The sequence below is a fragment of the Natator depressus genome, chromosome 3 (assembly GCF_965152275.1).
Source record: "Natator depressus isolate rNatDep1 chromosome 3, rNatDep2.hap1, whole genome shotgun sequence".
Taxonomy (NCBI): Eukaryota; Metazoa; Chordata; order Testudines; family Cheloniidae; genus Natator; species Natator depressus.
Genome location: NC_134236.1, coordinates 159,042,025 through 159,069,907, shown reverse-complemented (window position 1 = coordinate 159,069,907; position 27,883 = coordinate 159,042,025). Strand labels below are relative to the sequence as shown.

At 42.0% G+C, this 27,883-nt stretch overlaps 1 protein-coding gene across 2 annotated transcripts; it reads right to left on the bottom strand.

Annotated features, from left to right (window-relative positions):
- Window positions 1-13,133: 13,133 nt before the first annotated feature.
- Window positions 13,134-27,175, bottom strand: SDE2 (SDE2 telomere maintenance homolog). Of its 2 annotated transcripts, none has more exons than XM_074947100.1 (7): window positions 26,963-27,175; window positions 25,007-25,124; window positions 22,435-22,546; window positions 21,662-21,831; window positions 19,727-19,838; window positions 17,847-18,228; window positions 13,134-14,357 (listed from the first exon to the last, which is right to left on the bottom strand). In XM_074947100.1, exons 1-7 carry the CDS (start codon window positions 27,068-27,070, stop codon window positions 14,142-14,144), a joined length of 1,218 nt encoding a protein of 405 aa, XP_074803201.1. In that variant the 5' UTR covers window positions 27,071-27,175; the 3' UTR covers window positions 13,134-14,141. The 2 variants fall into 2 exon arrangements, with proteins under 2 accessions (XP_074803201.1, XP_074803202.1); XM_074947101.1 differs by having other exon boundaries at window positions 13,138-14,357; window positions 17,847-18,213; window positions 26,963-27,173.
- Between the last annotated feature and the right edge of the window lie 708 nt (window positions 27,176-27,883).

Sequence of the window (27,883 nt, the reverse complement as noted above, 5' to 3'; positions counted from 1 at the left end):
GGTTCCCCACAGGCATGGCTGCTCCTTATGATACGGGTGATATTGCAAAGGAGCTCAACTGAAAACTCCGTTCAGCATGGCCTTTTTTTTTTATATATTAAAGATGTGATGGAATGAAGGGGAATAGTTTTCCCCCAGAGCTGAATGGGTTTGGAGTTGTTAGACTTTTTCAGAAGAATTCCGTATTTTTCCTGGGTAGTAAGTGACTGACGTATTCCACCAAATGGGGAGCTGCATTTTAGAGGTGACAGAGAAACTTGGATAATCCTAATACAAAATGGTCTATTCCTGCTCTTATTATTCACATGTAATTTTGTTTGTGGTGTATGCTCAAGAATGAATTTAGCCTGGGTGCACACAGAGGTAATGGGATCAGGAGGTGGGCCCACAAACCTGATAAGAGTGCATGTGAGCACAGACTTAATATTGGAGGCAGTGCTAGTCAACGTATTGTGGGTAGGTGCTGGATACATACAAACCTGATTTGATTTTGGTGGGGGGAGAGGGTATGGGAATACACATAAACCTGATTGATGGGGTATGGGTAGGCTAATTACAAACTAAAAACTGATGTGTATTAAGGGGTGCATGCAATCTTGCTTAGTTGGGGAAAGGGCACCAATCTAGCCTCTTCCAACACAACTATCTACTACACCAAACATTTAAATTGACAAGTTTCAGAGTAACAGCCGTGTTAGTCTATATTCACAAAAGGAAAGGAGTACTTGTGGCACCTTAGAGACTAACCAATTTATCTGAGCATAAGCTTTCGTGAGCTACAGCTCACTTCATCGGATGCATGCTGAGCTGTAGCTCACAAAAGCTTATGCTCAAATAAATTGGTTAGTCTCTAAGGTGCCACAAGTACTCCTTTCCTTTTAAATTGACAAGTTTTTGCGGGGAAAAGTAACCTGGTAAAAAGTAGAATAGGAAAAGGTGGCAGACTTCAGGTCTGGTGTGTGGTCTGTTTGAATAGAAAGGCTAATTATCATTCAGTAACTATTATTTTTAAATAAGAAATTACTGTGAACTGGGACACTGATTATTTATAAGTAACAAATATCTATGATAAATACATAAATAGGAACAATCAATAAATAATATACTGACATAAATATCCTGTTACAAATATCGTAAAATGATCTGAAAATATTTCCACAGTGCAGAGATAGAATAAATAGTATCAGCTTTTAAAATTCCACTGCATCTCATTTAAATCATGTATAAAATATTACTTGATTTCGGTTAGTACTTCTAAAAATGTTAGTATTTAAATGTCTAAACTTCTTTGTGAGTTTGTCCTATATTTGAAAACCCCATAATTCCACATGGATTCTCCTGCTAGCACTGAGACTGAACTGCTTGTCTTTTATGAAATAATTGGTATCTCTACCCTTTCATCCTGGGAAACAGTAGGTCCTTACCTCCTGGTCAGAGAGTCCCATTTTCCATCACTGCAACCAAACATGTCTCCAGATGCCCAACTTGCTGTTGGAATATCTGAATGGAACTCTCACCTCAGGTAGTTTTGGAGAGATTTTTGCAAAAACAGCAGGAAATATGTTGGAAGATTTCCTGGATTGCCACCTTGCCATTCCCCTCCAGGGACACTCGAGGCTTGAAAACCCCTTGGGGCCACCTGAAATCTTTGTTCTGACATTGGAGGAAAAGTATGCACATCTTTTTTTCTTTGAAAGTTTTTCCAGTTCATATTGGTTAAGCTGCTTGTTACAGATCAGAGAAGAGTTGAACCACAGAAATATATAGCAAACACATAATGCCAACAGTGTTTAAGGTCTAACCCTTTCTTAATTTTTCTTGTAACTTTTTTGCATCAATATCCTTCATTTAGCAATTTAAACTTTGAGTAAATCAACAGTATTATCACATAAATTGTAATATGGGCAGTTAGAATTTCAGTATGGGGTGAGTGTATTGCGTAATACAAGGTCGAGTATTATGGAGTCTTAGAAGTCACGGTGGGAAGGATCAGTAGAGAGGAGGGAATCCACTGCATGGTACAATTTCATCCAACTGTTTTAACGTCTGTAGTCACTGCATCCTCAGATGGAATGAAATGAGATTTGGTTGAAACACAAAGGGAAAAATAAATTTTTCCATTGTATTAATGTCAATACATTAAATGAAAATATCTTTCTACACCTCAAAATCTCACAAGTCTTATGCTCAGTTCATATATTTTATAAATATCTCTAGAAAACTTCTCAAGCTGTGGTATAGGATGAGGACAGATTAATAAATAACAACCATGATAATAATAGAAACACACTACATATGTAGAAGTCAGAGTACTTTGGGGGTGGAGGGGAAGTATCATTATTTGATGACCAAAATACTGGTGAGGTGGCTAAGGATTCCAAATATATGTACTTTGTTGCCTGGACTGCCAATTATGTAGCGCATAACAGCACCTGATATGTGGGAGATTATGAAGAATTGCAAACCTAAATAACAGTAAAACACAGAAAAAATAAATCCATGTAATTGCAAATCCATTTCCAGCAGACGACGGGAAGAGCCTGAAGCTGCTGCCATGGAAATCAATTGATATTTGGCGATTGATACTGTAGAAGAAGGATCAGGCCCTGTATAAGCAGTGTTATAAAATATCTGTTAACATAGGTGCCAACTCCGTGAGTGCTCAAGTAGCTGACAATAGTGAAAAACTGAGAATAATTCATAAAACAGGATGAGCAATTAGTATAGTAACACATGCTAGAGAGGTACCCACATGGATGTTTATGATTTACAATGTGGTCAGAAGGAGGTTATGCAGAGAAGTCATAGGTATTTTTTACCAAGTGTGTCCCTGGGATAAAAGAATTCAAATTTTTTAAAAAATGAAATTCAGTGTTCACCATTTTTGCTGGTCCCTTCTCTTTTAACATTTGCCTTCCCCTCGGCTTGGGCAGGGAAATTCTTCTGGTTTGTTTAATTCTCTTCACTTCTTGTGGTCACGTTTCATTTTCTGGATCTCAAGCCCTAGAACAGACTGTTGTGTCCATCATGGCAGGGAAATGTGTTTTAATTCAACAAGAAAACTATTTTCACTGAAATTAAAAAAGAAAAATCACATAAAGAAACCATGACAACATTTGTGTGCATATTAATTTCTAGTCTCCCAAGACTTCCTGCACTTTTATAAGAAATTTGAGATTTTAGCTTAAAATTTTTGAAAGACATTCTGCAAAGCAGAGAAAGCAGACTTACCAGAGCCCCCAGATTGTCATGGGCTATGCTCCCCATTCTCCCATTACTTTCCAGGGACGTTGGGCATCTGTATTCCACACCAGGGTGAAATCCCAGGGGAAGGTGTTGCAGGGTACTGAAAGCAAATGAACAAAACTGCAAACCCAGTGTATGAATAAGACCATGCTTTTGGTCGCTCTTATTACTTGAAGCTTCACACCTCCAGCACCCATTGTTCGGGCCTGGGGCAGCCCTGGCAGGGTGGCTGTAATGGAACCATGCTGATAGGGACCAGAAGAGAGGTCTGACAAAGCCTTAGAAGTGATGCAGACACTCAGGCACACTGTGTGGAAAGATTTTGTTCTGTGCAGAAGCCATCAGGTCATCTATTTCTATGATGAAACCTGGGAAAACTATTTCCTCCTGCCTGCTAGTGGAATGATAAGGGAGAGCTTAAGTGGGTATGTATTAGTGGTGTTTTCCTCCCTTTTTATCCGCCTTTCCCAACCACAGGTCTTACGGAAGACCTAAAGTCCTAGATGATGGCTAACAACATCAAATGGCTCTTAAGTAGATTGAAAGATTCTTCCATGTAGCACAGCTTAAAAAAACAATGTGATGGAATGATTGTCAGGAGGTTCTCCTCTGTACTATAGGAGTAATGAAGAAGTTAGACTTTGAAAAAGAGTTTGTATCATAGGAGCCGACTTCTGCTCCTGCCTGTGGGTGTATCAGTACAAAAAACATTGAAAGATGGCATCAAATATGGATGGAAGCACAGGGATTGCTGGGATGCAAAGCGATGCATCATGGGTCATTGGGACAGAACCCAGAATGCCCCCCCACCCCCTTCCCACAAGCCACAGCGCCAGAATGGGAAGAGGTGCTCTGTGGGATAGCTGCCCATAATGCACCCCTCCCACACCACTGCGCTTGCAGCTGACAGTGTTAACACACAGCAGCGCTTTCCCTGCTGCAGTCTCCAAGGGCTGGTTTAACTCGCAGCGCTCTACATCTGCAAGTGTAGCCATGCCCTGAGTGGCTTGGCAGTGTGTACGCCTCAGGAGTGACAGCGCTCAAAGCTGCTTTAGTGCGCAGAAACTTGCCAGTGTAGACAGGGCCTAAGGCTATGTGTGGACTACAGCCTGTGTTGGCATAACTTATGTCGCTCAGGGGTATGAATAAACCACCCCTCTGAGCAATACAAGTTAGACCGACACAAGTGCTGATATGCACAGCGCTATGTCGGTGGGAGAGCTTCTCCCATCAACAGAGCTTCTGTTGCTTGTGAAGGTGGGGTTTTTTTATGCCGACTCTGATGGGAAAGCTCTCTCCTGTCAGCATAGAGTGTCAGCGTCTTCACTTACTGCTGCCGCCTCAGTGATGGGCATCAGTTCAAGCTTTTTGGAGCACAGATATTGGCCCACTCGGCAGTCAGTGCATAGGTGATATGAGAATGGCCGCCTATGGAAACGTTTTAGATACTGGACTGAGACCCATCAGCTCATTAATATAAAACACCGAGCAGCCAATTGATTCTAATGATTTTTTTTCTTTTTTTGGTCACCACCAACCTGGGCTGTATTTGAACAAAGATTCCATAACCCATTTCTAGTCCCTGCACCTCCAGTCACACTGCAGAGGGGAGAATGATCTAGTCATATACCATTGTGAGGATTTATTTTGAACATGAGCTACTTAAAAAAACTTCTTGTGCTGGGTGGGACCTGTCAGCCGGTGTTTTTTCCATGATGTCTTTAGTTTCTCTTAAGTTTCTACACTATTACTTCTAATGTATATTGATTGTTAGCTATTTCACTCTTTCCATTTATTACATACATATTTCTAATGCTGCCTTCATTTCCCCTTGTAACCAGGATGAGCTTTTCACCAATGTTGTCATCTTTTGGGATGGGGACTTTTTGGCTGCCTAATAAACTCTTTAAGAACTCCAAATTTTCATTTTACGCTTTTTCGGTCTCAGTTTTTCCTCTCAATCAATTTTGCTCATAATTTTCCCGAGCGTTGGGAAATTACCTCTTTTGGAGCCATATTACTGGTTGTCCTCTGTTTGCCAGTAATGAATGTAATCAGGCCAAGCTCACTGTGCCCGAGGCAACTGCCAACTTCCAGTCCACTGATCAATTAATGTTTTTCTATCATAATGAGGTCTCACATAGTTACCCCACATTGAGTAGAATACCTTTTGTGTTAGAAATTATCTATAATTTTTAGAAACTCCAATGATACTTTACTACTAGCTGCAGGAGCCTTTCAGCATGTTTCAGAGTGACAGCTCCTCATGATTAAGCAATGTTTCTTTCCACACATTACAAGAAGGTGCTTAAGTAGCACATTGCCCTCTGTAGTGCTCAAAGATCAGGCTTCTTGTATGTTTCAAGCCCTTGTGCCAGGCAGAGCAGAGGGAGGGCACTAAGTGTCCACATACACTCATGCCAATTGAGCACATCCAAAAGAAATCACAGCTCCTCCATCTAATTTCAGACCAACCATTTTGGACAGTATGTATGTAGCCTGCTTAAAGCTACAATGGTCTGCAAAAGTAAAGCTGCAGGCCTAACCCCTCTAATAGTCAGAGTGATTTAAAATAATTGACGCCTTCTTATCTTTAGGCTGCCTTTACTATGTTAATCTATATAGTCACTATAATTAATCGGCTAGAATTGAAACCAAAGCTGTAGCATAGCTGTATTAACTAGAGAACTCTAACAACAAGGGAACTTTTCTACTTAAAAATAGAGCTGTATGAAGAATGAAAATTCCATTTTGCAAAGCATTTTCAGATTTCAAAATTTTGCTTTCATTCTGATTAGGAACAAAATCTAAAAACTGATGAACGAACACTGAAAAAAAAATTGCTTTGAATGGATGGTTTTGATTTTGACTTTTTGAAATTTTATTATACATAATAGAAAATAAAAAATTGAAGTAGTCATTTTGAAAGGAAAAATTGAAACATGTAATTCCAGAAATGTTAAAATGTGGTTTGTTAATATTGTTGGAACTTTTTTTCCTCCTTTTTTCACTCCACCGTGAAATTTTGGCAACATCAACATGATTTTGCAAAGTAGTTTGATTTCAACGGAACTGCATTCTCCAACAGTAAATAGTTCCATCAAAATTTTTCCAGTCAACTCAATTTAGAGGGAGAAGTTGCAGGCAATTTCAGAGTTCTGCTGTATGATAGAAGATTTGTTAGTGTCGTGGGCTGTAGCCCTTCTCAGAATAAGTTAACTAATTTCATACCTAAAACTTTCTTTTCTAGCTTCTATTTACTAGACTTTACATTTAAATTTATTCCTGAATTGCTATGATTTATTATGTGTAAAGCACCAACAAAGTGCAAGCTGCCTCATGAATATACACGAAAACAGTTTCTGCTCCAAAGGGCAGAAATATAAGAAGAGATGGTCTGCATGCACAACTTGCACTGGTTTGACGACAATAGCTTTGTAAACTAGTTATGTTAATCTTGTGTAAACACACTTAGGCCTTGTCTACATGAACAAATTGTATCCATTCAACTAAATCAGTTTTAGTTACTTAGACACAGAAGATGTACAACTTAAACAATACCAATATAGTTTTAAATGGTACAAACACTCCAGCATGTCTGCAGTTATAGCAGTATAAAGGTGGTTTATCCCATATATAAGGCATCTTCATACCGGTATAACTGTATCCACACTAGGGGTTGTAGTGGTATAGCTATTGCATGGGCAATGTAACTAAATCAGTTTCTAAACAAACTTAGTCAAATTGATACAATTTTCTTAGGTAGCCAGGCCCTTAAATTGGTTTACAACTGGCTTATTACTTAAGATAAATCTTACAAGCCAACTGTAAACTAATTAAGTGTTCATACAGGGCTTTAGAGCAGTTTAGCCAAATCGATTTGAAAGCAGGTTTTAGTTAAAATCAATGCAAGTTTTGAGTGTAGATGAGGCCTAATGTCCCAACCTTGCAGTATTAATGTGCAAGATCAGTGCCGATAATTATACCACTTGTTCAGCTATATGGAAGGAAGAGGAGATCTCATGAAGGTTGTGAAAAATCCTAGAATAGATACAGTATGAACAATGGCAGTGTAAGCTTTACTTCACTCTACTTCACAAATTATGCCTCAACCCTACCAGAGGGAACACCTCTGCTGGCGAGAGGGTGGTTCAGGGCGTGTCTACAATACAGGTACTATAGCAGCACAGCGATGGCACTGTAGCTATGCTGCTGTAGCACCCTAGAGTAGATGCTTCCTACAGTGATTGAAAGGGTTTTTCTATCGCTGTAGGTCATCCACTTCCCTGAGCAAGGGTAGCTAGGTCGAAGGAAGCATTCTTCCCTTGATCTAAATGTATCTGCACTAGGGGATAGGTCTGCATAGCTACTGAGCTCAAGCATGTGAAATTCACATCCCTGAGCAATGTCAATCTAAATGTTAAATGTAGACCAGGCCTTGGTCTCCACACTCATTCCTGCTGAAAGGATCCAAGAGGGTGTCCCATATTCAGTAGGAACTGAAGCGGACTTCAGATATTGCTACACACTGGGAGATTAGGGAACCATTCAGAGGATGTTAGTGTAATTCCCTTACAATATGTTCTTTTTGCTGGTGGCAGTTAAATAGTCTCCCTTAACTGCTTGAATCTGGGTTCTCTCTATGTCTTGGATGACTTTCAGGACACCCCAGAGCACTTCCCCTTGTCATTGAGGGATCATTTTTATGTTTATGTAACATTTTATGTTTAGTTTTTATATATCAGTGTCTTCTGAAGGTTGCGAGCTGGGCATATAACATTCTGGTCTCACAGTAGAGAATACTCAATGGATTAAACTAAATAGAGACAAGGCACTTTTATTCCAGAGTGAGTGTCCACACATGGAGCTAATCATGAGCAACTCCATGTGTAGACCAGTCCTTCCAGCAATACAAACAAGTGTTTCTCTTCTCGGGAAAAGGGGAACTCTGATACACCCTTGCCTCTGAGCTCAATGGTGCCAGGATTTCAGTATTTATTTCAGGCCCCTCGTTCAACACATGCTTGGAAAACAAGACAAGCTTCCCTGTCTCCAGTGGCTGTTTGCCCTGTCATGGTCCCTACAAGATGTGGTTTTCAAATGGGCTTCCCCACCCACTTGAGAATGAGTAAAAGGTTCTTTATAAGCATAATTTCAAGTCTTTCCTTTTCTGCCACCAAATATCCATTTTCCTTTGTAGTCATCTGCTCAATCTAAATAATTGCTCCTCATGGAAAAAAATAGTCATTACACTTTAAAGCAAAGGGGATTATACTAGTGCTAATCTGTTCAAGGGCACACCCATTATCTTTAGATTACATACATATGTAAAAAACCCCAGATTTCCATGTGTTATAATAGAGGGGCACTTAAATATTACACCCTACATTTTCAGAAAACTATGCGCAAATGGATTTCCTATAACCCAGCAGTAGCTGTGATGATAGACTCATAGACTTTAAGGCCATTGATCTGGCAGGCATAATTAACATTAGTGAAAATGTATGCATATGCTTTTGTACCTCAGGGTGTCATGAAGCTTAATTAGTGAATGCTTGTAAAGCACTCCAAGATCCTCAGATGAAAGGCCCCCTGCGAGTGTTAAGTGTTGTTATAGAATACTTCACACTTCTACAGATCATTTTTTTCAAATGGCCTCATGTGTTTTCAAATGTATTATATGTATTTTAAAGATAGTGAAACCAAGTCACAGAGAAACAGCCTTACTTGTCTCATACCACTTAAGTTAGTTGCAGAGTTGATCTTCTGACTCCCAGGGCCCTGTTTTAAATCCACGAAAACTCTAATACATCTAAACTGACTCTAAGACGGGGTGGGCAAACTTTTTGGCCTGAGGGCCACATTGAGGTAGGGAAATTACTTGCAAGGCCATGAATGTAGGGCTGGGGCAGGGGGTTGGGATGTGGGAAGGGGTGCGGTGTGCCAGAAGGGGGGCAGGGTGTGTCAGGGAGCTCAGGGCAGGGATTTGGAATGTGGGGTGCAGGATGGGGTTCAGGGTACAGGCTCTGGCCTGGCACCGCTTACCCAGAGCAGCTCTGGGGTGGCAGCGGCATGCACCGAGCCTGCGCCACTCTGGGAAGCAGCTGGCACCACATCCCTGAGGCCCCTGGGGGAGGGGGCAGAGGGCTCCGCACACCTGTGGGTACCTCCCCCAAAGCTCCCATTGGCTGCGGTTTCATGTTCCCGGCTGATGGGAGCTTTCTGGGAGGTACCCACAGGCAAGAGCAGCACATAGAGCCCTCTGCCCCCCTCCCCCAGGGGCTGCAGGGACGTGGTGCCGGCCACTTCCCCGAGCGGCACAGGGCCCATGGCACCACAGGGGTGGCAAATCCGTGGGCAGGATCCAAAGTCCTGAGGGGCCAGATCCAGCCTGCCAGCCATAGTTTGCCCACCCCTGCTCTAGGAATATTAGCTCAGGAATTCTAATGAAAAGTACATATCACACCTCTAATAGGTTTCAGAGTAGCAGCCGTGTTAGTCTGTATTCGCAAAAAGAAAAGGAGTACTAGTGGCACCTTAGAGACTAACCAATGTATTTGAGCATAAGCTTTCGTGAGCTACAGCATTACACCTCTAATAGTCCAGCTCTATACTGTTAAGAATAGTTTCCTTTCTATAGAACAGGGGTGCCTACACCTACAGCCCATCAGAGCACATCATAAGGCCTGCAGCCTGCTTCAACACTATATACACAATTCATTAGCATTTTGATCAGGTAAATAGGTTGTTTCTATGTACAGTATTGTCTATCAATACATACGAAACAAGCTGAACTTAAAGTATAAATCAGTACAGGCAACTTTAAATCTTATTAAAATAGGTAGAATCTGTTTGGCCCACACAAGGTTAGGCTTAGGTTTATATGGGCCTTCTGTGTAATGAGGTTGGGCATCACTGCTGTAGAGCATATTTGCCAACAAGCCACTTGTGAATCCTAATGGCCAGATTTTGATTCTAGGCACACTAAGGTAAATCCAGATAGTTCCACTGAATTACTCCTCAGAGTGGAGTTACTCTGGATTTACAGCAGAGATCAGAAACTCTAAGTGTGTGGGTCAGGTTAATATTTATTTAACTTAATTTGGGGTCTAACCAATTTTTTCTTAAAAATAGTTAGCCAGCCAGAAAAACAACCCCTCCCCCCTTTTCTGTACATGAAAATGTAACTCAGAACTTATTTCCCCTCTTCAAGCTGCTGTGCAATGCAACAGCCTTCCATGTGTTAACAGTGCACAGTGACATCTAGTGGAAAAATGATGCTTCTCTGCTCTCCTACTGTGGGAGCGGCGCCATGTGTCCATTAATATAGGGGTATTAGCAAAACAAGACTACTGAATGATACAACTCATACTAAAAACACATTTTCAGACAACGCACTGGTGAATGACAGATAAGTTTGTAATCATGGTAGGTGAGGTGGAGAGGAACTAGTAAAAGGTCAATTTCCACCATATTATTCTAGGGCAGCTTTGCTAAACTCCACTTGCTTTGAGAGACAAGTAACAGAATTTTTTCCCCAAAACCAGCAGCACACAGCATATAGCTTTGCTGTAGAGTTAACTCAGCTGTGAGCACCTGCGTTGGCCTATCTCACATGCGTCCACACTGCTGCTGAACTAACTTGTCTAGGTTCTAGGACTTCTCATGGCATATCCCACAGTTCTGCAGTAAGCTGTGCTGCTTTAATTCTTTCCCAATGAGTTGTGGGAGAACTTGTCTGGGCACACAAGGAAAAGCGTGGGAAAGCACTGGAGGACTGCCAGCACTAGAGCAGTGTGAATAACTGGGTTTTCAGTTCTGACCAAAAAAAAAAAAAAAAAATTAAAAATTGTTTAGGTTAACCTTAAACTACACTTTTTCAAGCCAACCGAAAAGTAGAAAAATTTGCTTCCAGTCAAATTAAACATTCCATTTTGATTGATTATTTAGCTTTAAAAAAAACAAAACAAAACTGAAGGGAACTCCAGAACAGTTATTTCAAATAAAAAAATTTAAATGATTTATTCTGTAAATGTCAAAAGAATTTGATCTCAAAGTGCTTTTAAAATATTAACTAAGCATCACAACAGCCTTAAGATAACTCCTACCCACATTCGACAGATGGATAACTAAGACGCAGAGAGCTTACACATCTTGGCTAACCACATACAGAAGCAGTGGAAAAGCCCCCAAGAGTTTAATTCTCAGGCTTCTGCTCTAACTGCTAGAGAAATAATTAAACTTACTAGAGCAATATTACTCCTTACAAGAAACAACAGTGCCTGTCCAATAATCCATGGGGGGGAGGGGGGAAGAGCACTCTGTGACTTTCATATACCTTTGGGAAATGCAAGAAATACAATATAGGCCATGTTTCAGAGTAACAGCCGCGTTAGTCTGTATTCGCAAAAAGAAAAGGAGTACTTGTGACACCTTAGAGACTAACCAATTTATTTGAGCATAAGCTTTCGTGAGCTACAGCTCACTTCATCGGATGCATTCATTGGATGCACATAGGCCATGTTAGTGAGGGGAGCGTAAGGCCACAGGCTTACAACTAGTTCCACAGCAGCTGCATGAACATTGTATAACCCTGTGGCTAACTGGGAAAGAGGTAAGGTTATTCCTAGTCTAGAAGATTCAGTTCCTGATGACTGAATATTGTGAGGAGGGCAGGAGCTGGAAATGGAATACTGATACACAAAACTGTTTATGTTAAATGCAGTGAAGGTGAACTGGTTGCCTAATACCTATTTTCTTATTCGTTACTGCAATCCCCAACTACACCTTTTTCTGATGCAAACCCTAGTACAAATAAACTGCCCATAGTCTCAAGCAGGAGAGAAGACACTGCTCTTTCCAAATCTAAACCATTTGCACTGGATAAAGATGGGACAGGATGCTAGTGAAAACCTTCAACACCAGCTTAGCACATACCACCTCAGAGCCACAGCCACACAGGAGCTGCCCTAGGTGAAGAACTCAAATGGTGTTTGCATAAAAAAAACCCAACACACACCCAAATGGTCAAGTTTTTACCCTCCAAGTTGCAGTACCTAGTTTCAAAACGTAGTATGACAACTGGTCTCACTCTACATTCAATATTCACTTATTTTATCTTAGACTATCCACCCAATTTCCCCCATGTTCTGTAATTAAAAGCCCACTGTTCTGCAAAGAATAGGGTGAGCAGGAAGCACTCAATGAGATTGCCTACTGTGCTAGAAAGATTCACCCTTCTGGGAAAGCGTGCACAGCATATTTCAGACAATCAACTGCCATCATAGCAGGACCATACTCAGCTGGGAGACCTCTCCCATGCTGAGCTTTTGAAGGTCAGCCTGATCTTCAAAGAGCAGTTTCTATCTGTATGGTCTGCCCATCACTCGAGCGTCCATCACGGACAGGGTTTCTTGCCGATACTTTACAATAAGCTCTATTTTATTTTCTATAGAATTGCCTCTAGCCAATACAACTATATTTTGGATTAAGGAAGTGGCAGCCAATGCAACAGAGCTCCCACGCTGGACTGTAACCTACACAATACTCTGGGAAAGAGGTTACAGCAGCCTTGGCAAGTAGTTATGCAAGAAGTGTATTCCTGCGGAGGATCAAAACTTTCATATTCAGGCTGTAAGTGGATTTCTTGCAGGATCACCAGCAGCTTTGATCAAAGTGTAAGTGCTAGAGGTCAAGATTACCCAGTTGTGTATTAGACACCTGCATGCTGTCTTAGTGATTTCATGCAGCAATTCCACAGGTTGACAATCCATTGCATAAAAGGATCTTTTCTTTGCTTCTACTGCTCTTTAAGCTGAAGTGAAATAAAAATGATAAACATATTTCATAGGCGGCCACAGGCAGAAAGACCACTTGTGGGAATCTATCCTGCTATCTTTTTATACGAACCTCTACTGAAGTCGCACCCACAAATCCATGGCAGCATGTGGCCCTTGGCCTTCAACATGTGGCCCCTTGTAACTTTGCAGGACCACTCATGACAGCCATCTCCACTATTGTGGTATAAAACATGCTTTAGAATACCTACAATAACAGTGCTTCATCCAGCTCCCTGGAGAACATACTCTGCTGCTTTTATTAGGAAGACTTCTCATTAAGCTTCAAGCCATTGCTCCACGTTGTCTTCCAATTAATTTGCCTCCTTCATGTGTATTACGTACTTCAGAAGTATTTATACGTGATGTCTTCTCCTTTCCCCCATTCAAAGTCTCTTCTAGAGCTTCATATATAAAGATTCCTTTATTAAACTGCTTTTCATTTAAAGAAAACATATTTACACCAATAAGTCATATCACATACAAAACAGCAAAGTTTTCACTTGTATTAGCCTGTTATACTAACACTTGACAGCACCACCAAGCCAATTCACAAAGAGTGCATTTAACCATATCTGAAGTCACTCATACAACGGTTTTCCCTTTCCCTCAAGACAGACTTCAGTTGTCAAAACTGAATCATGTTCCATCTGGGCTAACTGGAGATTAAAGCAGATTAGTAATCCTATATTAACTCAGTTAGTTTGACTTTTACTTAATTGGGCACTGACAGTGTTGAACATCCGTTTCTGGAAAGCACTCTCTTCTGAGCATCAGTTTCTCCTACCCTCCTGGGACACTGTGTGCTGTTAATTATATGATTTAAATGTAGCAGTTTACATTTTCAGCTCCCTTTAATACTTAGCACTTACTACTATGCAATTTGCTCTGTAACTTGCCACTTGCACTTGATGCGTGTAGATACTCCGATTTCCATTTTTTAATGGTCTTAATAAAAGCATCAGTTGTTAGTTACCGTAACCCACAGAGTGACAGCAGAACAGAAGCTGTTTTTCTGAAGTGTGCAGATATAAACAGAAATTAACAGCAGCATATATTTTATTTCTTTTTCCCTTTAGAGGGCTTTGCAAACAGGGCTGGATCTATCTGGTCTTTAGACAGACCTCTCACTGAGAAAAGCCTCGCAGCTCTTTCCTGTAAAGTGCCTCCACATTTCAGACCTAGAGCCATCAGTTCGAACTTCAGCATCTCTAATCCTAGCTCTTCCATCTCGGCAGCAGAGCTGAATGCCAGCAAATCTATTCGCGTAGGCTCCTGCAGAGAGAACATGCAATTAATTCATTGTTTTAATAGATTAACAATATGCTCTTCTTGGCTTATGCTCATTTGGTCTCCAACAAGAATTCATTTTACAGAAGACTACTATTCCAGGCTTATTTGGAAGTTACCCAAACACTTTCAAAGTGTGACAATATAGTTAAACATCTATGTACAGTAAGTGGGATATTTTCACAATTAAACTTGAATTCCAGTAACCTAAGGCTCCTTTTTGTGATCTACAGACAACTATATTTCTAAAGTTATCCTGCCAAAATACCATGGACCAAATTAGTGGTCAGGGTTTAACAGTCTGTTTATAAGAGAGATGGCTGAACAAACTGGAAATAAAAACAAGTGACCTGTTATCTTCTTGTTCTTCGGAAGTAACAGAAAAATAATCCCATGAACACAGAATTCTTGAACACTTAGCAGTTCAACAGCCTTATCCTTCAGTTGCACAGGCCATCCACTACCTAGGACACAAAGCTACAAGCCTTCTTCATTTGGAATATAGCCAAGATGAAATAGTCACCATGAGTAGCAGGAAAGGGGGTGGGACAGCCTACATTTCGATTTCAACCACACTGAAGTTACAAGAACTGCAGACAAACTATTCTCTCTTTATGAGGTGTTTAGGGGAGAGTAAAGCTCTAGGAGTGCATCTTATCTTGACGCATAGCATAGCTGACACCAACCATGCCTTAAATGAAGAAAATCAGCATCTTCAACTTCTAGGAAGATTCATATCAATGCAATTTATTAGTATCCACTGAACCGAATATGGAATTTGGGACAATTCTTACACCACTTATTAACAAGCACAGTGCCGTCTATGAAGTATCATGCTTGAGTTAACAAAAGGGACTCAATAATAAACGGTCCCAGTGACGGAAATGAGACGGCTCATTTGTTGGCCCGATAACCAGCAGTAAGTGTTTACTTAAGAACAGGGTCTGATTCTGTACAGTATCGCACACTGCCATCTACACATACAAAAAACCAAAAACAAAAACCCCTCGCTGTGTCTTAGCACCGAGTGGAGCTGTTCTGAGGTCTTATTACTATCGTCACTACTTTCACAAAATGCAGTGGGCACATCATAATATTTGCTACCTGCAAGAATTTACTATGCCATTTGTGAAGTTCCCTGTTCCAAGAGGCGGGAACGCTGCAAATAATGAGGGAAAAGATAAAACACTGCTGTGTTGCAAAAATCCAGTTTAAGATAGTTCCTACTGTGCACTCAAGCGTATACTACAAAGTTTCAGTTAACTGAACTACACCTGTTAAAAACTCAAGTACATTTTGTGATGGGTTTTCCCTCATTCAATTATGTTTGTTCACTTACTTGCCAATTGTCAAGATTCAACTCTTTGGAATGAATGTGTCCAAACATATTACTATGACTAAGAAAGACTCTGCAGGAGTCAAAGGCTGAAAATCAAGTTTTCATTGGCTAGAAAGCTAATCCAGGCCTCTCATGTAGCTGACAAAAATTCAACAAAGTAATATACCATGTCAGTGATGCGATTCAATGAGCTACCATAAGACTCTGAACTGCCCATCTATTAAGGAAATATGAGTAACCAGGTTACTCCACTGTTGAGATAATGGATTCATTGTTTTCTTTAAATCTGCTCTTCCATCACTGTTTGCAAACTCAACTGTGGCACATCACATCCTTGGTCCCAGGAGCTGCTACTGTCTAAGAGACATACTGGAACCGAATCTTGTTGCTTGAATGAGAGCTGCAGTCTCAGCCATATCTAAGGTGGTTTGTCCAAACACCACACAGAAGAGAAAACCAAGATAGATGAACTAGTCAATTGGCTTTTGTCTGCTCCAAACAAAAGCCCCAAGTGACTAACTTCTAACTTAAGTAACCTTCAAGGATGAATATTAAGGTCAACCTACACTTAAAGGTGATGTGACCAAACCTGATACAGTGAGTTGGAAAAATCTTTCATCCCACAAAGTAGACTATATTTTCCAAGAGGAAGAACTTTTCACACAAATGGGATGATCTCTGGCTACACTTATGGGAAAAAGGGAAGACACTCATGAGGGGTGCCTAACCCCTTCAGGAAAGAGAGAGAACAGATAGCTGAGAGCAGTTAGACATGGAGAGCCCTAGACATGCTAGGACTTGGCTATCTCAGAGATTAACATTCCCCTATGACCTATCACTTCAGTTACAATCTGGAGGCATTACTGCATTGGTTCCAGTGCTGAACTCATGGGGGTTTTGTGATAGGTGTCAGTGGAGGACACTCCCTGGAGTTAGTTTCCATTAGAGCTAGTACATGGCCACTTTTAGTCCACAGTGCAGGAAGTATCTTTCACTGATCTTCCTCCTGTCCTAACCAGTGGGATTTTTCAGTTGAGTGAAGGTGATGGCTTCAAGGTAATACTGATGTGTATTTAAGATAATTAAGTGGCCTCAAAACACTAGTATAATGATCACTTAACATCACCTCACCAACAGATATATGGACCACATGATATTGAGGAAATATAGCCACTTAGGGAGCATTCTAGTTATCATCCCCTGAAGGAGCCCAGGCACACTGGTCAGTTTTTATGAATACTTCTACTGAATGAATAGTCAGAAAAAAGGCAAACCAAAGTCCACTATACACATCCATACTCATCAGATCCAAGCCCCCTGTTCCCTGATGGCCCCCCTGGGACTCCTGCCCCATCCAACCCCCCCCGTCCCCTGACGGCTCTCCTGGGACCCCTGCCGCCCCATCCAACCCCCACCCCTTCCTGACTGCCCCCCCCCCGGATGACTGCCCCCATTCCTCTGACAGCCCTACCCCCTATCCACACCACCACCCCCTGACCACCACCCCAAACTCTCCTGCCCTCTATCCACCCCACCCCCCCCGGCAGCGCTACAGCTGCACCACCAGAGCACCAGGACAGGCAGCTGCATCGCCCGGCTGGAGCCAGCCACGCCACCGTGCAGCACAGAGCACCAGGTCAGGCCATGGCTCTGCAACTGCGCTGCCCGGCAAGAGCTCACAGCCCTGCCGCCCAGAGCATTGCGCTGGCAGTGCAGTGAGCTGAGGCTGCGCGGGAGGGGGAGGGGGAACAGCAGGGGATGGGCCTCCTGGGCCAGGAGCTCAGGGGCTGGGCAGGAGGGTCCCACAGGCCGTAGTTTTCCCACCTCTGATCTAGCATATCTAAGCCAATTTGTTTTAAAGTGGTTCATGCAGTGACTTGGGAATTGTTTTGAGCTGCTATAAGGAGCTATTTAGAGCCCAGAGTGAGCATTATTTAGAAATACGAATTATCATGAGAACCATCAAGGCAAGTTAATTTTTAGACCCAACTACTTTGGCCATGTCCCTTTATGTCAGTTAGGTAGGTCACTCACTAACTGGATGATAGAAAAAGTGGTCCAAAGATAGATGATGGGCAGAGAGGAAAAAGAAGCATTAAGTCCATCTCTAGACATTCACATTTAGTACTGCTTACTGTGCTCTGCAACTGGTTTGTTTCCTGCTGAGTAGCTGAAACATTCTCTTGCTCCCCATCCTTCAGGGTCTTAGCTGCTTCATTTTTTTCATCAGCTGCTGGAGTTTCAGTCTGCCCACCTGCGGGCACCTTCTCTGGCAGATCTTTTCCAAGATCTTCTCGTTGTTCTTGTGATTTCTCAGTAGCATTGGAGGTTGAACTGCATCTAGTGGAATCCTCTGAGCTACTGGGCCACTCGCTTGTGAGTTCAGTCTTTTCAACATGGCTGCCAGTTGATTGCCAACTACCTTCTGCCATGCTAGGAGAATCATCTTCACTATCACCATCATCTGAGCTCTCGGGATCTGTCAGTCCTTCCACTCCCATCCTGTTACAAACAACACTGGTTAAAAAATTTTAATTAAAAAGAGTTAGTTTCCCCTTCACGTGCCCCATAGAGCTCACTGTACTAGCCTAGCAAAGGAGGACTAGACTGGATTGTCTCCAGACCAATTTAATTCCTGCACTCAAAAGGGTAGAAGTCACTGTTACTGTACATGACTCCAGGCACTCCCTCAGGAGCCAGATATACTTTCTAAAGCACTCCTAGTAAAGAATGAGCAAAATCTACTACTGCCAGGTGGCAGACCTTTAGCCACATGAGCATTTTTACTATGTCTAATCATTCTAGTTCACCATTTTAAACAATGGAATTCAAAAAAACTCATTTTGTTAAAAGAACAGAACAATTTATGATTCTCCCACTGTTTTCTCTATGAAAGATGAACAAACTGGAGTGAGAGAAGATTAACGGGGTCAAAAAAAGTCTTCAAGTTACATAAGGTAGGAAAGGTTGAGCCCAGTTTAATTATCCAGAATGACCACTGATGAGGGCAGGGCAGCAAGAGGCACTGGGGCATGAAGTAGTGCAGTAACTCCTCACTTAATGTTGTAGTTATGTTCTTGAAAAATGCAACTTTAAGCGAAACGATGTTAAACAAATCCAATTTCCCCATAAGAATGAATGTAAATGCAGGGGAGGGGTTAGGTTCCAGGGAAATTTTTTTCGGCAGACAAAAGACATTATATACATATACAGTATAAGTTTTAAACAATTTTAAACAAATAATGCAATACTGTACTCAGCAATGATGACTGTGAAACTTGGGTGAGATGGAGTCAGAGGGTGAATCGTCCAGCTGCTCCTCTTGCTGTTCTTTCCAAAGTACCAGGGGTGCTGAACCCCCAGCTCTGCCCCAGGCCTGCCCCCACTCCACCCCTTCCCCCAAGGCCCCACCCCCACCCTGCCTCTTCCCACCCCTGCTCTACCCCTGCCCCACCTCTTCCCACCCCTGCTCTTTTCTCCTCCCTCCCCCCCAGCACACCACATCTTCCCCCCTGAATGCTGGGACAGCTGATTGCTGCAGGCAGGAGGCACGGGGAGAGAGTGGGGAGTTGCTGATCCGCACGGCCGCCAGCCGGTGGGAGGTGCTGGGGGGGTGGTGGAGGGGAGCTGCCGGCCCACCCTGGTTCCAAGCCCCCATGGCCAAACAACGTTACAAACAAACATTGCGCAACTTTAAATTAGTATGTTCTCTAATACATCAGCGACGTAACAATGAAAAAACGTTAACCGGGACGACTTTAAGTGAGGAGTTACTGTACGAGGGAAAGACGAGAGGGGTCAAAGCTCCTTCAGATTAGATTTCCTTGGTGCCTGTAGAATGGCGGTAGCACTGTTCCTGGGAGTGCTCACTTTCAGCTATCTGACTTTTACTGGTGATTAGTTAAAATGGTATTTTAAGTCTGTACCAGTGGTACAAAAAGTAATCATTTCCCCTTGGTAATTATCTATTGCTTTTCTTATTCTTTAAGAAGCTTGTTCAAGCCATAATACTTACCAAAAACATTTCCTTTTCCCAAATTTAGCTCCACTCTTTTCTGACTCATTTGGGCGCTTCCGACAATCACTGGTTTCTGGAGACACCATCTTACTGGAAGAGGCCTGCATTCCTTCAAAGCAAAGTTAAAAGATTTATTCTACTCTATATTAGGTTGTTATGAGATTACCAAATCCATATAAGAAGATTTTAAAGCTCCAAGTAGCTGATCAAGGAGAACAAGGATGCTCTATGGTTCCAATTACTTTCCATAAGTACGTAAGATGTCTTTCTTTAGTATTCGTGGAAGGTGCTGGACTGAGAGCCCTGGAGAGTGAAGTCTTCCACATAAACTCAGAACAGGCATAATGTGGGCAGCAGCAGCAAAAGCTTCCCCACAGGAGAGTCAACCCTGTACTGGAGAGAGCACTTCTGAGGTGAAAAGCTCTCGTGCCCCTGCTGAACCTCTCAACAGGGTAACAATTAGTGGCTAAACAAAGTAACTGCAAAGGACACTTGTGTAATCCAGATATTTTATTATATTCTATTTCTAAACTCTCCATAAAATTTGTTAATCTATGATCTTTTTACTACAAAAAAGTTTACATATGATTCTTACTGCTAAGTTCCTATCACCATCTTCAGAGAGTTTTTGATGGCACTGCTGCTATTTATGTGCCAGATTCATATGCCGCTTCATGCTTTGTCCGTCGTTCCAGAGGACATGCTTCCATGCTGATCACGCTTGTTAAAAAAAAATGCGTTAATTAAATTTGTGACTGAACTCCTTGGGGGAGACTTGTATGTCTCCTGCTCTGTTTTATCCTCATTCTACCATATATTTCGTATTATAGCAGTGTCAGATGATGACCCAGCACATGTTAGTTTTAAGAACACTTTCACTGCAAATTAGACAAAATGCAGAGAAGATACCAATGTAAAATTTCTAAAGATAGCTACAGCACCCAACCCAAGATTTAAGAATCTGAAGTGCCTTCCAAAATCTGAGAGGGACGAGGTGTGGAGCATGCTTTCGGATGTCTTAAAAGAGCAACACTCTGATGTGGAAACTACAGAACCCAATCCATCAAAAAAGAAAATCAACCTTCTGCTGGTGGCATCTGATTCAGATGATGAAAATTGACATGCCTCGGTCCGCCCTACTTTGGATCGTTATCTAGCAGAACCAGTCATCAGCATGGATGCATGTCCCCTGGAATGGTGGTTGAAGCAACAAGGGACATATGAATCTTTAGCACATCTGGCATGTAAACATCTTGTGATGCCGGCTACAACAGTGCCATGCACACACCTGTTCTCACTTTCAGGTGACACTGTAAACAAGAAGCGGGCAGCATTACCTTCTACAAACGTAAACAAACTTGTTTGTCTGAGCAACTGGCTGAACAAGAAGTAGGACTGATTGGACTTGTAGGTTCTAAAGTTTTACATTGTTTTATTTTTGAATGCAGGTTTTTTTGTACATAATTCTACATTTGTAAGTTCAACTTTCATGATAAAGAGTCTGCATTACAGTACTTGTATGAGGTGAACTGAAAAATACTATTTCTTTTTTTTTAATGTAAATTATTTTAATAAAAAATAAAGTGAGCACTGTACATTTTGTATTCTGTGTTGTGACTGAAATCAATATATTTGAAAATGTAGAAAACATCCAAAAGTATTTAAATAAATGGTATTCTATTATTGTTTAACAGTGTGATTAATTGCACGATTAATATTTTTTATCACTTTACAGCCCTAATTAGAAGTCAAATTTGGTCTATTTCACCCAGATGAAATAGTGAGATGTAGCCTGAAATATTTAAGGTCAGTAACAATTTCTCAAATAGTGTTAATTCAAACAGCCATATTTTAATAAGATATGAGTGAAAACAGTCCTATGTTGACTGATAACAGTTATTTTAAGGAGTCATTCCAAGTACTCAATAGTACCTTTAAGAACTGAATCCTCTAGCCGCTCAGCCATCTCGTGACACTGTTGCTGGTAGTCTGGATTAGTGAAAAAGTGCTTTGGTTCTGCAAGTTTACGCTGCAGCCTTTCTAGGCGTCTTTGTTCTTTTTCTGCTTCTCGCTCTGCTTGCTGCTTCACCCACTCAGCCATTCTGCAGAGAAAAAAGGGTCCAGAAAATAAGAACCAGTCATTTTAATCTAACAATGATTATTGCTCTGCAGTTACTGAACACTTTCACCCACTGATGGGGACAGAAAAAGGAAGAGGATAGGAAATAAGCGAGTTAGTCACAAAAAAAATGCACCCTGCAGCAACACATGGAAATTTCACTACAGGAGGGAGGAAGGTTTATTTATGCAAGACAGATTAATGATGGGCTCCAAAACTGTGTGAATATCACTGGCCTGCAGCTACAGGGTTGTGTGCTTTGAGGATCCTATAATTTTCTGTTGTGTGAGAACACTATTCTATCCCCGAGAAACACTGACAATAGGTACAGACAAACATCTCACAAACAGGTTGCAGTATGGTCACCTTTAATTTGCACTAATTTGTATACTCTTCAAGCAGACAGTAGACTCCTGCTAGCTTCTATCCATATTGTGTTAAGCGTTTCAAAGAGCTAAAAGCTCCTTCTAATATCCATAAAGTTTCATTATTCTGACCATAAAAGCCTCTTGTTTGACCTCTTCTAACAACGAAAGATAGGTCATTGTATTTTATAATGATATTTCTGATAAAGTAAATGCCTCACGCTTTTTCGTGGTTAACGTCTCGTAGTCTCCTTCCACTAAGATCTCGGCAAGCCTCTCGATTCGTTGTCTTTTCAATTTGAGCGCCAAGTGCTCGGAGCATAGATCCAAAACCTGAAAGTTACCAGAAGTCAGCTACAAAGCTGCGATAGGGAGATCTACAGGACCATAACAATTTTTAAAAATAGCTATTCACCTTCTTCCCCACACACCAGTAATAAAGATCAAGGTAATGAGACATAATATACTAGAGGAAAAAAAAAAAAATCTTGTTACTCCCACCATTGGTGAAGAAAGATACTGAAAGTTTAGCTACTTGCTTTCTCTCAGAAAAACTGAGGCCAAAGATGAGCTGTAAATATTTAATAGATACAATGTGATAAATTATATTATTGAGCTGAATGTCTCAAACACCAAGTCAAAGAGGGGGCATTCAAGGTATAACTAAGCTTAAACCATCTTTTAATTTTAGCTCTCCTGAAGTCATGCCAGCTGAATTCCTGAGCTACTGATATCCCTTGAATCTGTATTCCTGATACCATGGGCTACTGGAGTCCTCTAGCACAGTGGTTCTCAATCTTTTCCATATTGGGACCACCTGAGCCTCCCCTCCCATCTATCCAGGATCTCCCAATGTGATCATTGTCAGGACTCCCATATATTGAGGACACCTGCACAGGGGCTGGGAAAGTGATTTTTGCAGGCTATAGCCTGGATTTTGCAGAGTGCCAACAAAAATTAATTGCCCGAGAGCGGTAGTCACATAAGGCAATGTGGTCTGGTGGAGACCCAGTAATGTTAGTGTTCTACTTGTACCTCTGCCACTGACTTGTTCTTGTCACTTCACTTCACTTCTGTCTCAATCTCACCCCCTCACCAGTTACGGATAATACTTACCTAACTATCGTGAAGAAACAGTGAGGATTAATGTCAGTGCAGAGCTTTAAAGTACTACCTAAGTGCCATTTATTACACTATTCTTTAACTAAAAGTTGAACAAACTGTACTAGAATCCTTGAAGACCCTTACAGCAGCCTTGAAAAAATGCCACGGAAATTTACCAAGCCAGACACCCACCCATTGAACAAGAGTCACCTAGTCACTCCCCTATTAAAACAAACTACTGCCATAGGCGAATAAAATTTTGCAAAGCTGATTGCAAGCAGACACTTGTGAGGAAATTGCTTATTACAGGTTTCACTGGATTTTATATTCTAAAGAGTATAGAGAGCTATTTTCTAAACTTGGGCCCAATTCTGCTCCTACTGAAGTCAATGGCAACGCTCCCAAGCCCTATCATAAACATTTCAGTTTCTCTGTGACTGTCTGACTTTGAGCCCAAAGGGACCATTAAGCAGGCCTTCAGAGGCTCAGACCTGTATAGGCTCAGGCTTGTGACAGAGTGCCTTGCTTTACCCCACATTTTTATTTTAAAACCCAAACAGAAGAACTTGACAAGGCCAACGGTACGATTTTGAAAAATACTATTTAGTTGACTTGGCCCAGCAGGACTCCAATGGCAACTGTGACATCACAGAATGATGCATGCTGGATTGCCACAGTAGAGTAGAAGCTGGCAGGCAAGACACTGGGTGTTTGCAAGTTATAAACAGATACCAGCAGCCAGTTGTCTTCAGGGGGATTAAAAAAGTCACAGAAGCAGTATTTACTTTCATTCTGCCTAATTCTATAAACAAGATGTAGCAAGCTGGACCGGAATTCTAAAGGAAGCCCCCTTGATTTCTGTGGCCTGCAGATAGGAAATGATGGGGAACTTTACTGAACATTTTAAAATGAATGCATTTATCTACCAAATATGAAAATATAATTAGTCCAGTAACCTGCTTAACTTTGTTATTAAATTCAGTTTTATAATGTGCCTACATTTCAGTGTTTCAGAGGGGTGCATATCTTTGTATTGATGATACAGAATATATTTAATGCAGTTATTGAGCAGGAAATGGGTTGTTCTGGCATCTGAGCAGTAGGCAGCTGGGTCTTTTGAAACTTAAACGGCTGAGAGGCAATTTGAGTTTCTGTGATAAACACATTATAGCTGAATCTTTCACTGATAATTACTTTAGCAGAAACAGTTTATTCTGACATTTAAATGGCCAAGTTTAGGTTTCACAGGTACAATTTCAGATTGTGTCTGCAGTGCAGACACAGGAAACCAACACTGCATCAGTTACACTCACTTCACATTTTTATGATCATAAAGGTTAGAATTTTTTCTTTTTAAATGAAAGCTTGAGTTATGGCACAGGACTGCATGGCAAGTGGTAGATTCTGTGATGAGCTTTATGGCCATAAAATCTTAGAATGAAGGGGTTCTGGCTATCAAGGACTTTTCTGACTCACAAGTTTATTGTAGAACAAAATAAGCTAAGAACCTCCATAGGTCATGGTTTAGAGTAAACTTTTCAAAAACAGCAAAGTGACTGAGGAACCTAATTCCTGTTGATTTTAATTGAAATTTAGTTTCTCAAATCCCTTAGGAGCCTTTGAAATTTTACCCCTAGATTCGAATACATTAAAAATTTGATAGTCCCCCATGCAGCATCAGCAACTGACCTCCTTTTCCACCACAAAGTCTTGGCTCCAGACTATAAACAACTCCATCCTGTAGCAAGTCTTCAGTATTAACCAGTCGCCCATTACATTTCACATAGAAACTGTCCTCAGGAATGCCCTAGAAACAATAACATTCAGTCTATAAAAACAGATTTTGATCAGTCTGAGTAATCCATTTTAAAACAATAAAAGGAGAATAGGCTTTTTGCCTCCTTTTTAATAAGGAATTAAAAACAAAGCAGAAGCTTTCTAAGACCCCCTCAATCATTCACTGAATATGTATAATCTTAAAAAATTACAAATACATTTTTAAATCAAGTTATGGGTAACTCATTTGATGAGCTGGAATCAAAGTACAGTCTCTCATTCCTGATTTACACAGCCTGCAAATAGGGGTGAGGAAGGAATCTTTCCTCCCCTCCCCCCATGTCTAACATTGTACACTCAGGTATGTGCTACATTATGGAGTTACCTTTTTCTTAAGCTACTGGGCTCTGCTGGTGGGAAGATTATTATTATGATTTATTGATGACAGGTATATTTTCCAATTCAAGTTTATAGTGAAGGTTAAAGGTGCTTACAGAGTAGTTTACATTCACCTACAAATGGATTCCACTGTTAAAATGCACTTTATATCACTTATTGGAGGTGCTTAACTTTGTATTAGTCAAAAAATAAAATAAGCACCTCCTCTTCCTCCACTCCTCTAGGGCAATCAGAGGAAAGAAAGAAGATACCCCAGGATGTCAAAGTTTGTCTAGTGCATTGTCAACTCCTCCAGTAATTGTAGGAAGATGAGATCAGACATTCCTGGCTCCCTGCATGGCAAGTGGGCAGAGCATGTCTGATGCAGCTGGACAGAAAGAGTGAAATATTTCACTGCTGTCACCTGCAGATGTTGGGAGTGCAAGCCTTGCTGTTCTCCCTAAGGCTGTGAAGGCAGAAGAGGTTACAAAACTGGATTTTTTTTAAAAGGTAGACTTTGGCTATAGCAGACCATCATTTGTAATTGAAAGAAATAATGTTCTTATATTTACAGCACCAGATGCGGACTCAGGAGATCTGGGCTCAGTTCCTTACTCTGACACAGATTTCCTGTGTGACTTTAGGCACACCACATAATATCTCTTGTGTCTCAGGTCCTCATCTTTCCCTCATCTCTCTTGCTATTTAGATTGCATGCTCTTAAGAGAAAGAGGATTGCTCTTATTATGCATTTGTACAATACCTGGCACAAAGGGGCATCAATCTCAGCTGGGGCCTCTAAATGCCACTGCAATAAGATATTGTTTTATACATATTAAGAAAAACATAATAATCAACAGGATCCTACTAGAGATTTTAAGGAATCAGTACCTCATTTATTTGCCAAGACCCCAAACCAGGGTCTCCTCTATTATAGTTTAAGCGTCAGTGACATCCTGAAACTGCCCAAGAAGCTGCAGGTATGGGCACTGTTGATATTTCAGTGATCGCCTCAACTACTGAAGATTTAGAGGGGGAGGGACAGGTCTTCAAGCTCACATCTTTGCTGGTAAAGAGATTTTCTAATTTGTCCAGTAAAAGCAAACGCTCCAGTAGCAGGACACCAGAACCTAGTCATAGAACATCAGGGTTGGAAGGGACCCCGGGAGGTCATCTAGTCCAACCCCCTGCTCAAAGCAGGGCCAACCCCCAACTAAACCATCCCAGCCGGGGCTTTGTCAAGCCTGACCTTAGTCCACACAGACACACACGGGCAGGTTTTGTAGCGAAGAGAATGATTCACGAGCAGGCCCAAGACACCGGGCAGGGGCAGCGCCCAGGTTCTAAGGGCAACAGTGGAATCTTAGGGACCAGATCAACATCACCTTCTTCCTCCTCCTCCTCCTCCTCCTCTTCCTCCCTCCCTGCCCCCCAGAGCAGAGGCACCCCCAATACGGGCAGGGCCGCCCCCAGCTGCGCTCCCGCGCCTACCTGTGCGCGGCAGCGAATGCGGAGCCAGTCCCGCACCGAGCCGCCCCCAAGGGGCAGCGGCACGAGCTGCGCTCGAGAAGCGCCCGGGTCCCGCACCAGCAGCACCATCTTCCCCCGCTCAGCAGCTCCGGCCTAGCCGCGAGAGGAAGCGCCGCAGGGCAGGCAGCGGGCACGGCGCACGCTGATGACGCAGGAAGCCAACCCGGAAGCTGGGCAGCCGTCACGTGGCTGGGAGGTGCGCCGTCCGTGGGTCGCAGCGGGAGGGGCAGGTCTGGAGAAGACCGATAAAGAAGAGCGGGGCCGCCGGGGCGGAGCTGCGGGGTGACCATAAGAGGTTGGCCGCCCGCCCGTCTGCCTCCCTCTCTCCCGGTCGCCTCGTCCTGGGCCCGAACAGTAGGGGAGGGCGCAGTAGCAGGAGCTGCTGTTCCTGCTTTACTCCGTCTGCAGCCTTTGCGCTCGCGTTAACTACAAGGCAGCCGCCTGTGTCGGACTGTGATCTTCCCCCCTAGGCCATCCTGTGAACTGGGAGCTTTTTCTTCTCGCAGCTGGAGTATTTTTGAAGCCATACGGGATATGTACCTACAAAACGATCAGTACACCAGAAAAAATTTAGTGCAACCCCCACACTATCTGTAATCTCCAATGTGTCCTTGCCTTACTAGCTAGGTGCTTAGGCCAACTTTTTCAGGCTTTGAATCCTAAAATTAGGCATTCAAACCAAAAATTTGCAACATAAATGCATGCTTAAAACTCCAAGTGACTGATGTAGGTACCTAAATATGGATTTAGGAGGAGACTTTCAAAAGACCCTATGGGGTTAAGGAGCAAAAAATGCCAATGGGATTTGTGCTCTTAGATCAGTCAGGTGTTTTTGAAAATGTCCCCCTTAATTACTTGAGTTTGGGCACACACAGTTGAAGG

Excerpts from the sequence above, each read along its gene's own strand:
- SDE2 (XM_074947100.1), bottom strand. The coding sequence starts at position 27,070 with ATGGTGCTGCTGGTGCGGGACCCGGGCGCTTCTCGAGCGCAGCTCGTG. Across the intron at positions 21,832-22,434 it reads GACGTTAACCACGAAAAAGC|AATGGCTGAGTGGGTGAAGC; the intron begins GTGAGGCATTTA and ends TTTTCTCTGCAG. Across the intron at positions 19,839-21,661 it reads AGAGGATTCAGTTCTTAAAG|GAATGCAGGCCTCTTCCAGT; the intron begins GTACTATTGAGT and ends TTTGCTTTGAAG.